The sequence below is a fragment of the Pseudophryne corroboree genome, chromosome 5 (assembly GCF_028390025.1).
Source record: "Pseudophryne corroboree isolate aPseCor3 chromosome 5, aPseCor3.hap2, whole genome shotgun sequence".
In the NCBI taxonomy this organism is placed as follows: Eukaryota; Metazoa; Chordata; class Amphibia; order Anura; family Myobatrachidae; genus Pseudophryne; species Pseudophryne corroboree.
Genome location: NC_086448.1, coordinates 455,308,924 through 455,325,119, shown reverse-complemented (window position 1 = coordinate 455,325,119; position 16,196 = coordinate 455,308,924). Strand labels below are relative to the sequence as shown.

Sequence of the window (16,196 nt, the reverse complement as noted above, 5' to 3'; positions counted from 1 at the left end):
GGGTGGAGGTCGTGTCTGCTGAGGAAGTCTGCTTCCCAGTTGTCCACTCCCGGAATGAACACTGCTGACAGTGCTATCACATGATTTTCCGCCCAGCGAAGAATCCTTGCAGCTTCTGCCATTGCCCTCCTGCTTCTTGTGCCGCCCTGTCTGTTTACGTGGGCGACTGCCGTGATGTTGTCCGATTGGATCAATACCGACTGACCCTGAAGCAGAGGCCTTGCTTGGCTTAGGGCATTGTAAATTGCCCTTAGTTCCAGGATATTTATGTGAAGAGACGTTTCCATGCTTGACCACAAGCCCTGGAAATTTCTTCCCTGTGTGACTGCTCCCCAGCCTCTCAGGCTGGCATCCGTGGTCACCAGAATCCAGTCCTGAATGCCGAATCTGCGGCCCTCTAGAAGATGAGCACTCTGCAACCACCACAGGAGAGACACCCTTGTCCTTGGAGATAGGGTTATCCGCTGATGCATCTGAAGATGCGATCCGGACCATTTGTCCAGCAGATCCCACTGAAAAGTTCTTGCATGGAATCTTCCGAATGGAATCGCTTCGTAAGAAGCCACCATCTTTCCCAGGACCCTTGTGCATTGATGCACTGACACGTGTCCTGGTTTCAGGAGGTTCCTGACTAGCTCGGATAACTCCCTGGCCTTCTCCTCCGGGAGAAACACCTTTTTCTGGACTGTGTCCAGAATCATCCCTAGGAACAGTAGACGTGTTGTTGGAATCAGCTGCGATTTTGGAATATTTAGAATCCACCCGTGCTGACGTAGCACCACCTGAGATAGTGCTACTCCGACCTCTAACTGTTCCCTGGATCTTGCCCTTATCAGGAGATCGTCCAAGTAAGGGATAATTAAGACGCCTTTTCTTCGAAGAAGAATCATCATTTCGGCCATTACCTTGGTAAAGACCCGTGGTGCCGTGGACAATCCAAACGGCAGCGTCTGAAACTGATAATGACAGTTCTGTACCACAAACCTGAGGTACCCTTGGTGAGAAGGGTAGATTGGGACATGGAGATAAGCATCTTTGATGTCCAGAGACACCATATAGTCCCCTTCTTCCAGGTTCGCTATCACTGCTCTGAGTGATTCCATCTTGAATTTGAACCTTTTTATGTAAGTGTTCAATGATTTCAGATTTAAAATCGGTCTCACCGAGCCGTCCGGCTTCGGTACCACAAACAGCGTGGAATAATACCCCTTTCCCTGTTGTAGGAGGGGTACCTTGATTATCACCTGCTGGGAATACAGCTTGTGAATAGCTTCCAATACTGCCTCCCTGTCGGAGGGAGACGTTGGTAGAGCAGACTTCAGGAACCGGCGAGGGGGAGACGTCTCGAATTCCAATTTGTACCCCTGTGATACTACCTGCAGGATCCAGGGGTCCACTTGCGAGTGAGCCCACTGCGCGTTGAAATTTTTGAGACGGGCCCCCACCGTGCCTGAGTCCGCTTGTAAAGCCCCAGCGTCATGCTGAAGACTTGGCAGAAGCGGGGGAGGGCTTCTGATCCTGGGAAGAGGCTGCCTGCTGCAGTCTTTTTCCCCTTCCTCTGCCCCGGGGCAGAAATGAGTGGCCTTTTGCCCGCTTGCCCTTATGGGAATGAAAGGACTGAGTTTGAAAAGACGGTGTCTTTTTCTGCTGAGAGGTGACCTGGGGTAAAAAGGTGGATTTCCCAGCCGTCGCCGTGGCCACCAGGTCTGACAGACCGACCCCAAATAACTCCTCCCCTTTATACGGCAAAACTTCCATATGCCGTTTGGAATCCGCATCACCTGACCACTGTCGTGTCCATAAACTTCTTCTGGCAGAAATGGACAACGCACTTACTCTTGATGCCAGGGTGCAAATATCCCTCTGTGCATCTCGCATATATAGTAATGCATCCTTTAAATGCTCTATAGTCAATAATATACTGTCCCTATCCAGGGTATCAATATTTTCAGTCAGGGAATCCGACCAAGCCACTCCAGCGCTGCACATCCAGGCTGAGGCGATTGCTGGTCGTAGTATAACACCAGTATGTGTGTATATACCTTTTAGGATATTTTCCAGCTTTCTATCAGCTGGTTCCTTGAGGGCGGCCGTATCAGGAGACGGTAACGCCACTTGTTTTGATAAGCGTGTGAGCGCCTTATCTACCCTAGGGGGTGTTTCCCAACGCGCCCTAACCTCAGGCGGGAAAGGGTATAATGCCAATAATTTATTAGAAATCAGCAGTTTTTTATCGGGGGAAACCCACGCTTTGTCACACACCTCATTTAATTCATCTGATTCAGGAAAAACTATGGGTAGTTTTTTCACACCCCACATAATACCCCTTTTTGTGGTACTTGTAGTATCAGAAATGTTCAAAGCCTCCTTCATTGCCGTGATCATGTAACGTGTGGCCCTACTGGACATTACGTTTGTCTCGTCACCGTCGACACTGGAGTCAGTATCCGTGTCTGGGTCTGTGTCGACCATCTGAGGTAACGGGCGCTTTAGAGCCCCTGACGGTGTTTGAGACGCCTGGACAGGCACTAACTATTTGCCGGCTGTCTCATGTCGTCAACAGTTTTTTGCAAAGTGCTGACACTGTCACGTAATTCCTTCCATACTACCATCCAGTCAGGTGTCGACTCCCTAGGGGGTGACATCACTATTACAGGCAATTGCTCCGCCTCCACATCATTTTCCTCCTCATACATGTCGACACAATCGTACCGACACACAGCACACACACAGGGAATGCTCTGATAGAGGACAGGACCCCACGAGCCCTTTGGGGAGACAGAGGGAGAGTTTGCCAGCACACACCAGAGCGCTATATATATGCAGGGATAACCTTATATAAGTGTTTCTCCCTTCTATAGCTGCTGTATATGTATTTTCTGCCAATTAGTGCCCCCCCTCTCTTGTTTTACCCTGATTCTGTAGCAGGACTGCAGGGGAGAGTCAGGGAGCCGTCCTTCCAGCGGAGCTGTGAGGGAAAATGGCGCTTGTGTGCTGAGGAGATAGGCTCCGCCCCCTTTTCGGCGGCCTTTTCTCCCGCTTTTTTTAGGAAAACTGGCAGGGGTTAAATGCATCCATATAGCCCAGGAGCTATATGTGATGCATTTCTTTAGCCATATAAGGTTTAAAACATGTTTTATTGAGTCTCAGGGCGCTCCCCCCCAGCGCCCTGCACCCTCAGTGACCGGAGTGTGAAGTGTGCTGAGAGCAATGGCGCACAGCTGCAGTGCTGTGCGCTACCTTATTGAAGTCAGGAACGTCTTCTGCCGCCGATTTTTCCGGACCTCTTCGCTCTTCTGGCTCTGTAAGGGGGCCGGCGGCGCGGCTCCGGGACCCATCCAGGCTGAACCTGTGATCGTCCCTCTGGAGCTAATGTCCAGTAGCCAAGAAGCCCAATCCACTCTGCATGCAGGTGAGTTCGCTTCTTCTCCCCTTAGTCCCACGATGCAGTGAGCCTGTTGCCAGCAGGTCTCACTGAAAATAAAAACACCTATTTAAAACTTTTACTCTAAGCAGCTCTGGAGAGCTACCTAGCATGCACCCTTCTCGGCCGGGCACAAAAATCTAACTGAGGCTTGGAGGAGGGTCATAGGGGGAGGAGCCAGTGCACACCAGCTAGTCAGAAAGCTTTTACTTTTGTGCCCAGTCTCCTGCGGAGCCGCTATTCCCCATGGTCCTTACGGAGTTCCCAGCATCCACTAGGACGTCAGAGAAACAAAGGTTTCACTATCTCGCTCTCACTCAAAAAAGTCCGTATTTCGGAATATTCCGTATTTCAGATATTTGGATATGGGATACTCAACCTGTATACCGTGAACTTGTCCTATATTGTATTAAACTGCAAATCATTGTCTTCATGTTCTGCTTATTTGTTTACTCTGTAATTGCGTGCTGCAGATTCCATGTAGCGCCATATCTATAAATAATAATAATAATAAATATTACACATTTTACTTTTATTTTATATCTTTATTGACAGGGGCCCCAACAGACCTTAATCCGGCCCTGGTCTTTACGACGTAATGTCAACAACAACCCTGATCATAGTGTATTTCTGGAGGATGTAGCCATACACAAGCCAATGCAGCACTGTGCTGTGCAGTGTGCACGAACACTCAGTCTGCCGGCTCCGGGCATGAGCACGCAGCGTCGGGGGCGTGCTGTGGGGTGGCGCGCCGCTCGCCCCGCTCAGTGCTAGCGTTTGTACTGCTGCTGAGTGTGGGCGGGGAGGGGAACACACAGGAAGGTGATACGGAGCATCCGGGAGTGGGACGGGTCTAGCGGTGTAGAGCACGATTTCTGTTCCTGTTTAACTTCAGGCGCTCCTGTGCGCCCAGTGAGAGAACTCTGTAGTCCCCGTGGGATGGTTACAGGGTGACGGCGGGCCAGTCGCTGGGGGCATAGCGAGGTGGGTGCAGCACGGGGGGGAGATGGCGGACAAGTTTGATAACCTGGAGGAGCATTTGGAGAAGTTTGTGGAGAACATCCGTCAACTTGGGATCATAGTCAGTGACTTCCAGCCCAGCAGCCAGGCCGGTCTCAACCAGAAACTGTAAGTGACATCATGTGCCTCCCCTGCCAGCAGCTGCGCCACCCTGCATCACTGCATCCCTGTGCTAATCACCCACCAGGGGGTTACCCGGACACTGCAATTAGTGTCCCCATATAATGGTACTGTAGGATAAGTTATGCGGCATGCCCCCTTCAGACCGCCTGAGGTGGGTTGCACCCGGGAGCCTGACACGGGAGCTCCCAGTGTGTGACATGCCACACGCACCCCGCTGTCTGCAACCTGGCATATTGCTGGGTTGATGATGCGGCGCTTGTAGACCACATGATCTCTAAGCGCCGCCTGTACACACACAGTGAATGGGAAACGGGTCGTATCGACCCGGTTCCTGCTCACACTGCGCTGTGAGCCAGGTGGAACACAAGTTCAACCCTGCTCGCAACCAGTTGAAATACCAGGTTGCTTGACCCTTTTTTCTTTTACGTCCTAGAGGATGCTGGGGACTCCAAAAGGACCATGGGGTATAGACGGGATCCGCAGGAGCTTGGGCACACTGAAAAGACTTTGACTGGGTGTGAACTGGCTCCTCCCTCTATGCCCCTCCTCCAGACCCCTAGTTAGACTTTGTGCCCAGGAGTGACTGGATGCACACTAGGGGAGCTCTACTGAGTTTCTCTAGAAAAGACTTTTGTTAGGTTTTTTATTTTCAGGGAGACCTGCTGGTTACAGGCTCCCTTGCAGCGTGGGAGAGAGGGGAGAGAAGCAGACCTACTTCTACTTCGTTAAGGGCTCTGCTTCTTAGGCTACTGGACACCATTAGCTCCAGAGGGTTCGATCACTTGGTGCGCCTAGCTGCAGGTTCCTGGAGCCGCACCGTCACCCCACTCACAGAAGCCAGAAGAAAGAAGCCGGGTGAGTATGTGAAGATCCGAAGACATCAGACGGCAGAAGACTTCAGTGACGAGGTAGCAGCGCAGCGGTAGCGCTGCGCTCCATGCTCCCACACACTTCACCAACGGCACTTGCGGGTGCAGGGCGCTGGGGGGGGAGCTCCCTGGGCAGCATGTTACTGGGTCTTTTGAGGGCTGGCAGAAAGTATTTTCGGTGCCCGGGTGTGTGTGTTGGTGTGTCGGTATTCCGTGTCGGCATGTCTGAAGCTGAGTGTTACTCCTCGGAGGAGGTGGCTGGGGGTGCAGATACGGGTCTGGAGATGGCTCTGTCGGCACAGCCGACACCTGATTTGCTTACGATGTTAAGTGCACTTAATACAAATGTGGCATCATTTGTCTAGGAGATTGAATAAATCGGAATCTCAGACACAAGTGTGGAGAAAATCCACGGAGGATGCTTTGTCTCAGGTGCAGGCCCCATCAGGGTCGCAAAAGCGTTCGTTTACCCAGATGGTAGATACGGATACCGACACGGATTCTGATTCCAATGTCGACTTCACTGAGGCTACCTTACACCCAAGGCTGGTTAAGAGTATTCAGTACATGATTGTGGCTATTAAAGATGTTTTATGTATCTCTGAGGAACCTGCGGTGCAGGAAACAAGGATTTGTTTATTTACAGGGAAAAAACCTGAGGTGAAGTTTCCCCCCTCTCATGAAATGAATACTCTTTGTGAAAAGGCTTGGGAGTCGCCGGACAAGAGGTGGCAGTTTCCCAAAAGAATTTTCATGGCGTATCCTTTCCCCTCTGATGACAGGGACAAATGGGAGTCGTCTCCGAATGTCGACAAGGCTCTATCTCGCTTGTCTAAGAAAGTGGCGCTTCCGTCTCCTGACACTGCAGCTCTCAAAGATCCGGCGGATCGCAAGCTGGAGACGTCTCTGAAGTCCATTTTCGCTAATTCGGGTGCATTGCTCAGACCTGCTGTGGCGTCGGTATGGGTGAGTACTGCTATTGCTAAATGGGCTGAGAATTTAGCTTCTGGTATGGATATTCTTGATAAAGATAATGTTCTTTTGACTCTTGGTTATATCAAGGACTCTGCAGATTACCTGAAGGATGCGGCGAGGGATGTTGGTCTCTTGGGATCAAGAGCCAATGCCATGGCGATCTCGGCCAGGAGGGCGCTGTGGATCCATCAATGGAATGCTGATGCCGACTTCAAGAAAGCTATGGAAGCTCTCCCTTTCAAAGGTAGTGTCTTGTTTGGTGAAGGCTTGGCTGACTTGGTGTCTACCGCGACTGCGGGTAAGTCCTCTTTTCTTCCTTATGTTCCTACACAGCAGAAAAAGGCACCCCATCAACAAATGCAGTCCTTTCGTCCAAATAAATACAAGCGGGGTAAAGGTTCGTCTTTCCTCGCTTTAAAGGGTAGAGGACGGGGAAGAAAGTCGCCTGCAGTATCAGGCGCACAGGACCAAAAGTCCTCCCCCGCCTCTACTAAGTCCACCGCATGACGCTGGGGCTCCCCTGGGGGAGTCCAGAGCGGTGGGGGGCCGTCTGCAGCTCTTCAGTCAGGTCTGGGTTCAATCAGGCCTGGATCCTTGGGTTCTATAAATAGTGTCTCAGGGATACAGGCTGGAGTTTCAGGAGATGCCCCCTCACCGCTTTTTCATTTCGGCCTTGCCAATGTCCCTTCCAGACAGGGCAGTCGTGAAGGCAGCAATACAAAAGTTGTGTCAACAGAGGGTCATTGTTCCCGTTCCCCCGTCCCAACAGGGGGAGGGGTTCTACTCGAGCCTCTTTGTTGTTCCGAAGCCGGACGGTTCGGTCAGACCTATTCTGAACCTAAAATCCCTCAATCCTTACTTGAAAGTTTTCAAGTTCAAGATGGAATCTCTTCGGGCTGTGATTTCCAGCCTAGAAGGAGGGGATTTTATGACGTCAGTAGATATAAAGGATGCCTACTTACACGTCCCGATTTATCCTCCGCATCAAGCTTTCCTCAGGTTTGCGATACAGGATTGTCATTACCAATTTCAGACGTTGCTGTTTGGGCTTTCCACGGCCCGAGGATTTTCACCAAAGTCATGGCGGAAATGAAGGTTCACCTTCACAAACAAGGGGTTACAATTATCCCGTACTTGGACGATCTGATAAAGGTGAGGTCCAAGGAAAAATTGTTAAGAAATGTGGAATTGTCTCTGTCGGTTCTGCGACAACACGGTTGGGTTCTAAATTTACCCAAGTCTCAGTTAATTCCGACCACTCTGCTGCCCTTTCTGGGCATGATTCTGGATACGGAGTTAGTGTTTCTTCCGGAAGACAAGGCTCTGGAACTACAGACATTGTTCAGAGAGTGTACTCGAGTTCTGGGGAAAATGGTTGCGGCGTACGAAGCCATTGGCAGATTTCTTGCCCGGGTATTTCAGTGGGATCTGCTGTGCAAATGGTCCGGGTCTCACCTGCACATGCACCAGAAAATAAGCCAATCTTTCAGGGCCAGGATTTCTCTCCTGTGGTGGCTGCAAAGTTCTCACCTTCTAGAAGGGCGCCGATTCGGAATCCAGGACTGGGTCCTACTGACAACAGATGCAAGTCTCCAAGACTGGGGCGCAGTCACCCAAGGAAGAAATTTCCAGGGGAAATGGTCAGACCAGGAATCTTGTCTCCACATAAATGTCCTCGAGTTAAGAGCCGTTTTACAACTGCCTGCTCCAAGCAAAGAGCCTTCTTCAGGGTCGACCGGTCCTGATTCAGTCGGACAACATAACAGCGGTGGCGCATGTAAACCGTCAAGGCGGAACAAGAAGCAGGGCGGCTATGGTGGAGGGTATCCGGACTCCAGATCGACAGCAAAAAGGTCGACAAACCTTAGGTCGACGCCAATTGGTCGACAAACCTTAGATCGACATGGACAAAAGGTCGTCATGGACAAAAGGTCGTCATGGACAAAAGGTCGACAAGAACAAGGTCAACATGGAAAAAGGTCGACATGAGTTTTTCACGATTTTTTCTTTCTTTTTTTGGAACCTTTTCATACTTAACGATCCACGTGGACTACGATTGGAACGGTAATCTGTGCCGAGCGAAGCAGTAGCGAAGCACTAATTGGGGTTCCCGGTCACTCTACAAAGAAAACAACACAAAAAAAAACAAATAACCTCATGTCGACCTTTTTCCATGTCAACCTTTTGTCCATGTCGGCCTAATGTTTGTCGACCTTTTTGCGGTCGATCCTGAGTCCCAGACCCTGGTGGAGGCCACAATAATCCTTCGCTGGGCGGAACAGCACGTGAGCGCTCTGTCAGCAGTTTTCCTCCCGGGAGTGGACAACTGGGAAGCAGACTTCCTCAGCAGACAGGATCTTCATCTGGGAGAGTGGGCTCTTCACCAAGAGGTATTTGCAGAAGTAACGAAGCGTTGGGGAATTCCTCTGATAGACATGATGGCGTCTCGCCTCAACAAGAAGCTTCCGAGGTATTGTTCCAGGTCAAGGGACCCTCAAGCCAGTGCAGTAGACGCCCTGGTGTTTCAGTCGGTATATGTGTTCCCTCCGCTTCCTCTCATTCCAAAGGTGCTGGGAATCATACGACGAGCAAAGGTTTGGGCGATTCTCGTAGGTCCCGATTGGCCGCGTAGGGCCTGGTATCCGGATCTTCAGGAATTATTGGTGGAAGATCCTTGGCCGCTTCCTCTAAGAGAGGACATGTTACTGCAGGGGCCATGTGTGTTTCCAGACTTACCGCGGCTGCGTTTGACGGCATGGAAGTTGAGCGCCAGATCTTAGCTCGAAAAGGTATTCCTGGGGAGGTCATCCCCACTCTCCTTAAGGCTAGGAAGGAGGTTCCGGCGAAACATTATCACCGCATTTGGAGAAAGTATGTTTCGTGGTGTGAAACCAAAACTGCTCCTGCGGAGGAATTTCACTTGGGTCTGTTTCTCCATTTTTTGCATGCCGGCGTCGATGTAGGCCTAAAATTGGGTTCCATCAAAGATTTCAGATTTTGGCTTTATCTATTTTCATTCAAAAGGAATTGGCAGTCCTTCCAGAGGTTGACTTTTGTGAAGGGAGTGCTGTATATCCATCCTCCGTTTGTGACGCCGTGGGATCTTGAAGTGGTGTTGCAGTTTCTTATGTCTCCCTGGTTTGAACCTTTTACGTAAGGTGGAGTTAAAGTTTCTCACTTGGAAGGTAGTCATGCTTTTGGCTCTGGCGAGTGTCAGAGTTGGCGGCCTTATCTCACATGAGTCCATATTTGATTTTCCATTCGGATAGAGCAGAATTGAGGACTCGTCAACAATTTCTGCCGAAGGTGGTTTCTTCGTTTCACATTAACCAACCTATTGTGGTGCCTGTGGCTACGGATGCTGTGGCAGTTCCAAGGTCTCCTGATGTTGTTAGAGCTTTGAAAATTCACATCGCCAGAACGGCTTTGACCAGGAAAACGGAGGCTTTGTTTGTCCTGTATGCTTCCAATAAGATTGGGAATCCTTCTTCTAAGCAAACTATTGCACGCTGGATTTGTAGTACGATTCAGCAAGCTCATTCTTCGGCAGGGCTACAGTTGCCGAAATCAGTAAAGGCCCATTCTACCAGAAAAGTGGGCTCGTCTTGGGCGGCTGCCCGAGGGGTCTCGGCACTTCAGCTTTGCCGAGCAGCTACGTGGTCGGGATCAAACACCTTTGCTAAGTTTTACAAGTTTGATACCCTGGCTGAGGAGGACCTCCTGTTTGCTCAATCGGTGCTGCAGAGTCGTTTGCACTCTCCCGCCCGTTCTGGAGCTTTGGTATAGACCCCATGGTACTTTTGGAGTCCCCAGCATCCTCTAAGACGTAAGAGAAAATAGGATTTTAGTACCTACCGGTAAATCCTTTTCTCCTAGTCCGTAGAGGATGCTGGGCGCCCTTCCCAGTGTGGACTGTTACTTGCAGTGTATTATTACTGGTTAAATCTGTTTACACGCGGTTGTGTATTAGTTATATTCAGCTTGTTGCTGTTGTTAATTCATACTGTTATCTGGTTTCCTGTTACTCCGGTTGTACGGTATGTTTGTGGTGTGGGCTGGTTGTGTCTCGCCTTTAGTTTAAACAAAAATCCTTTCCTTGAAATGTCCGTCTCTCCTGGGCACAGTTCCTATAACTGGGGTCTGTAGGAGGGGCATAGAGGGAGGAGCCAGTTCACACCCAATTAGTCTTTTCAGTGTGCCCAAGCTCCTGTGGATCCCGTCTATACCCCATGGTCCTTTTGGAGTCCCCAGCATCCTCTACGGACTAGGAGAAAAGGATTTACCGGTAGGTACTAAAATCCTATTTTCTCTTACGTCCTAGAGGATGCTGGGTACTCCGTAAGGACCATGGGGATAGACGGGCTCCGCAGGAGACATGGGCACTTTAAGAAAGACTTTAGGTCTGGGTGTGCACTTGCTCCTCCCTCTATGCCCCTCCTCCAGACCTCAGTTTACTACTGTGCCCAGAGGAGACTGGGTGCATTACAGGGAGCTCTCCTGAGTTTCCTGAAAGAAAGTATTTTGTTAGGTTTTTTATTTTCAGGGAACCTGCTGGCAACAGACTCCCTGCATCGAGGGACGGAGGAGAGAGAAGCAGACCTACTTCTGTGAGTTTCAAGGCTCTGCTTCTTAGGCTACTGGACACCATTAGCTCCAGAGGGATCGGTACGCAGGTCTTACCCTCGCCGTCCATCCCAGAGCCGCGCCGCCGTCCTCCTCGCAGAGCCGGAAGATAGAAGCCGGGTGAGTATGAGAAGAAAAGAAGACTTCAGAGGCGGCAGAAGACTTCATGATCTTCACTGAGGTAACGCACAGCAGTAACGCTGTGCGCCATTGCTCCCATACACCTCACACACGGCAGTCACTATAAGGGTTCACTATAAGGGTGCAGGGCGCAGGGGGGGCGCCCTGGGCAGCATATGAACCTCTCTTTGGCAAAAATATATATGTATACAGCTGGCCACTGTGTGTGTGTGTGTGTGTGTGTGTGTGTGTGTGTATGTATGTATGTATATAATATATAGATAGATATATAGAGCCCCTGCCAATTTTTAATGTATTTGAGCGGGACAGAAGCCCGCCGCCGAGGGGGCCGGGCTTCTCCCTCAGCACTCACCAGCGCCATTTTCTCCACAGCACAGCTGAGAGGAAGCTCCCCGGACTCTCCCCTGCTTATACCACAGTGAAAGAGGGTTTTAAAGAAGAGGGGGAGGCACATAACTAGGCGCATATATACATATATACACAGCGCTATTGGGTAAACATATATTTATTGTGTTTTTTCCTGGGTCATATAGCGCTGGGGTGTGTGCTGGCATACTCTCTCTCTGTCTCTCCAAAGGGCCTTGTGGGGGAACTGTCTTCAGATAAGACGATTCCCTGAGTGTTTGGTGTGTCGGTACGCGTGTGTCGACATGTCTGAGGTAAAAGGCTCTCCTAGAGGAGACGGGGAGCAAATGAATGTGGTGTCTCCGTCAACAACGCCGACACCTGACTGGATGGATATGTGGAATGTTTTAAGTGCTAATGTAAATTTATTGCACAAAAGATTAGAGCTGAAGCTAGGGTACAGCCAGGGAGTCAACCCATGTCTGTCCCTATGTCGCAGGGACCTTCGGGGTCTCAAAAGCGCCCACTATCCCAAATAATAGATACAGATACCGACACTGATTCTGACTCCAGTGTCGACCACGATGATGCAAAATTACAGCCAAAATTGGCTAAATGTATTCCATATGATTATTGCAATAAAAGATGTTTTGCATATCACAGAGGAACCCCCTGTTCCTGACACGAGGGTACACATGTATAAGGGAAAGAAACCTGAGGTAACCTTTCCCCCCTCACATAAATTGAACGAATTATGTGAAAAAGCTTGGGAATCAACAGACAAAAAACTGCAGATTCCCAAAAGGATTCTTATGGCGTATCCTTTCCCGCCAACGGACAGGATACGGTGAGAATCCTCCCCTAGGGTGGACAAAGCATTGACACGCTTATCCAAAAAGGTAGCGCGGCCATCCCAAGATACGGCTACCGTCAGCCTGGGTTTGTAGCGCTGTAGCAGCATGGACAGATACCTTATCAGCGGAAATTGAGACCCTAGATAAGGATACCATTTTATTGACCCTAGGGCATATAAAAGATGCTGTCTTATATATGAGAGATGCTCAAAGACGCTATGTCGACTTCTGCTAGAAGAGTCCTATGGACCCGGCAATGGACAGGTGATGCCGACTCTAAGAGGCATATGGAGGTTTTACCTTACAGGGGTGAGAAATTGTTTGGGGAAGGTCTCTCGGACCTGGTCTCCACAGCTACAGCTGGTAAATCTAAATGTTTTGCCTTATATTCCCTTACAGCCTAAGAAAGCACCACATTTCCAAATGCTGTCCTTTCGATTCCAAAGAAACAAAGTACGAGGTGAGTTTTTTTTCTTGCCAGAGGTAAGGGCAGAGGGAAAAAGCTGCACAACACAGCTAGTTCCCAGGAACAGAAGTCCTCCCCGGCCTCTGCAAAATCCACCGCATGACGCTGGGGCTCCGCTAAAGGAGTCCGCCCCAGTTGGGGCACGTCTTCGAATTTTCAGCCACATCTGGGTTCACTCGCAGGTGAATCCCTGGGCAATAGAAATTGTTTCTCAGGATTACAAGCTGGAATTCGAAGAGGTGCCTCCTCGCCGGTTTTTCAAATCGGCCCTGCCAGCTTCTCCCCAGGAAGGGGAGATAGTGTTAAATGCAATTCACAAATTGTATCTTCAACAGGTGGTGGTCAAGGTTCCCCTGCTTTAACAAGGAAGGCAACTCAACCCTTTTTGTAGTCCCGAAACCGGACGGTTCGGTCAGACCCATATTAAATTTAAAATCCCTGAACCTATAATTGAAAAGGTTCAAGATGGAATCGCTAAGAGCGGTCATCGCCAGCCTGGAAGGGGGGGATTTTATGGTATCTCTGGACATAAAGGATGCATACCTTCATGTTCCCATTTATCCACATCATAAGGCGTACCTGAGATTTACGGTACAGGATTGTCATTACCAATTTCAGACGTTGCCGTTTGGGCTTTCCACGGCCCCGAGGATTTTCACCAAGGTAATGGCGGAAATGATGGTGCTCCTGCGCTAGCAAGGTGTCACAATTATCCCGTACTTGGACGATCTCCTCATAAAAACGAGATCAAGAGAGCAGTTACTGAACAGCGTATCACTTTCACTGAATATCCCGAAGTCGCAGTTGGTTCCGACGACTCGTCTGACTTTCTTGGGCATGATTCTGGATACAGACCAGAAAAGAGTTTATCTTCCGATAGGAAAAGCTCAGGAACTCATGACTCTAGTCAGGAACCTATTGAAACCAAAACAGGTGTCAGTGCATCACTGCACTCGAGCCCTGGGAAAGATGGTGGCATCATACGAGGCCATTCCCTTCGGCAGACTCCATGCGAGGACTTTCCAGTAGGACCTACTGGACAAGTGGTCCGGGTCACATCTACAGATTCATCAGTTGATCTCCCTGTTCCCCAGGGCCAGGATATCTCTCCTGTGGTGGCTGCAGAGTGCTCACCTTCTAGAAGGCTGCAGGTTCGGCATTCAGGACTGGATCCTGGTGAACATGGACGCGAGCCTCCGAGGTTGGGGAGCAGTCACACAGGGAAGAAACTTCCAAGGTCTTTTGGTCAAGTCAAGAGACTTGTCTTCACATCAACATCCTGGAACTGAGGGCCATATACAACGCCCTACGTCAAGTGGAGACATTACTGCGCGACCAACCAATTCTGATCCAGTCAGACAACATCACTGCAGTGGCTCATGTAAACCGCCAAGGCGGCACATGGAGCAGAGTGGCAATGGCGGATGCCACCAGAATTCTTCGCTGGGCGGAAATTCATGTAAGCGCACTGTAAGCAGTGTTCATTCCGGGAGTGGACAACTGGGAAGCAGACTTCCTCAGCAGACACGACCTGTATCCAGGAGAGTGGGGACTTCATCCGGAAGTCTTCGCACAGATTGCAAGTCAGTGGGGATTACCCCAGATAGACATGATGGCGTCCCGCCTCAACAAAAAGCTACAGAGGTATTGCGCCAGATCAAAAGATCCTCAGGCGGTAGCTGTAGACGCCCTAGTGACACTGTGGGTGTTCCAGTCGGTATATGTATTTCCTCCTCCTTCCTGTCATACCCAAGGTGTTGAAAATAATAAGAAAGAGAGGAGTCAGAACAATTCTCATTATTCCAGATTGGCCACGAAGGACCTGGTATCCGGATCTGCAGGAAGTGCTCACAGAAGATCCGTGGCCTCTTCCTCTAAGACAGGACCTGTTGCAACAGGGGCCCTGTCTGTTCCAAGACTTGCCGCGGCTGCGTTTGACGGCATGGCGGTTGAACGCCGGATCCTAGCGGTAAAGGCATTTCGGATGAGGTCATTCCTACGCTGATAAAGGCTAGGAAGGACGTGACTTCTAAACATTATCACCGTATATGGCGAAAATATGTTTCTTGGTGTGAGGCCAGGAAAGCTCCTATGGAAGAATTCCATCTGGGCCGTTTCCTTCACTTCCTACAAACTGGAGTGAATTTGGGCCTAAAATTAGGCTCCATTAAGGTTCAGATTTCGGCCTTATCCATTTTCTTTCAAAAATAATTGGTTTCTCTCCAAGAAGTACAGGCTTTTGTGAAGGGAGTGCTGCATATTCAGCCTCCTTTTGTACCTCCGGTGGCGCCTTGGGACCTTAACGTGGTGTTGAGTTTCCTTGAGTCGCATTGGTTTGAACCACTTAAAACGGTGGAGTTAAAATCTCACTTGGAAGGTGGTCATGTTATTAGCCTTGGCTTCGGCTAGGCGAGTGTCGAAATTGGCGGCTTTGTCTCATAAAAGCCCCTATCTGGTTTTCCATATGGATAGAGCGGAATTGCGGACTCGTCCTCAATTCTTGCCTTAGGTGGTGTCATCTTTTCATATGAACCAACCTATTGTGGTGCCTGTGGCTACACGTGACTTGGAGGATTCAGAGTCCCTTGATGTGGTCAGGGCTTTGAAAATTTACGTGGCCAGAACGGCTAGAGTCAAAAAAACAGAAGCACTGTTTGTCCTGTATGCAGCCAAGATGGTTGGTGCCCTGCTTCAAAGCAGACTATTGCTCGCTGGATCTGTAACACGATTCAGCAGGCACATTCTACGGCAAGATTGCCGTTAGCAAAATCGGTCAGGGCCCATTCCACTAGGAAGGTGGGCTCGTCTTGGGCGGCTGCCCGAGGGGTCTCGGCACTACAGCTGTGCCGAGCTGCTACTTGGTCGGGTTCAAACACCTTTGCAAAGTTCTATAAGTTTGAGACCCTGGCTGAGGAGGACCTCCTGTTTGCTCAATCGGTGCTGCAGAGTCATCCGCACTCTCCCGCCCGTTTGGGAGCTTTGGTATAATCCCCATGGTCCTTACGGAGTCCCCAGCATCCTCTAGGACGTAAGAGAAAATAAGATTTTAAACCTACCAGTAAATCTTTTTCTCGTAGTCCGTAGAGGATGCTGGGCGCCCGTCCCAAGTGCGGACTAATTCTGCAAGACTTGTATATAGTTTTGCTTACATAAGGGTTATGTTATAGTTTTCATCGGTCTTGGACTGATGCTATGTTGTTTTCATACTATTAACTGGTTAGTTTATCACAAGTTATATGGTGTGGCTGGTACGAATCTTGCCCTTGGATTAACAAAAATCCTTTCCTCGTACTGTACGTCTCCTCTGGGCACAGTTTCTCTAAATGAGGTCTGGAGGAGGGGTATAGAGGGAGGAG

General features: G+C 49.8%; 1 protein-coding gene across 2 annotated transcripts in view; it reads left to right on the top strand.

The window, feature by feature from the left end:
- Nucleotides 1-4,090: 4,090 nt before the first annotated feature.
- MED10 (mediator complex subunit 10) overlaps nt 4,091-16,196 on the top strand; it is a 93,761-nt gene continuing 81,655 nt past the window's right edge. The window contains exon 1 of one of the 2 annotated variants that reach the window (XM_063922934.1): nt 4,091-4,552. In XM_063922934.1, coding sequence (XP_063779004.1) covers nt 4,431-4,552 — 122 coding nt within the window. In that variant the 5' untranslated portion in view covers nt 4,091-4,430. The remainder of the gene's footprint in view (nt 4,553-16,196) is intronic. The other variant, XM_063922933.1, reaches the window with a different exon arrangement.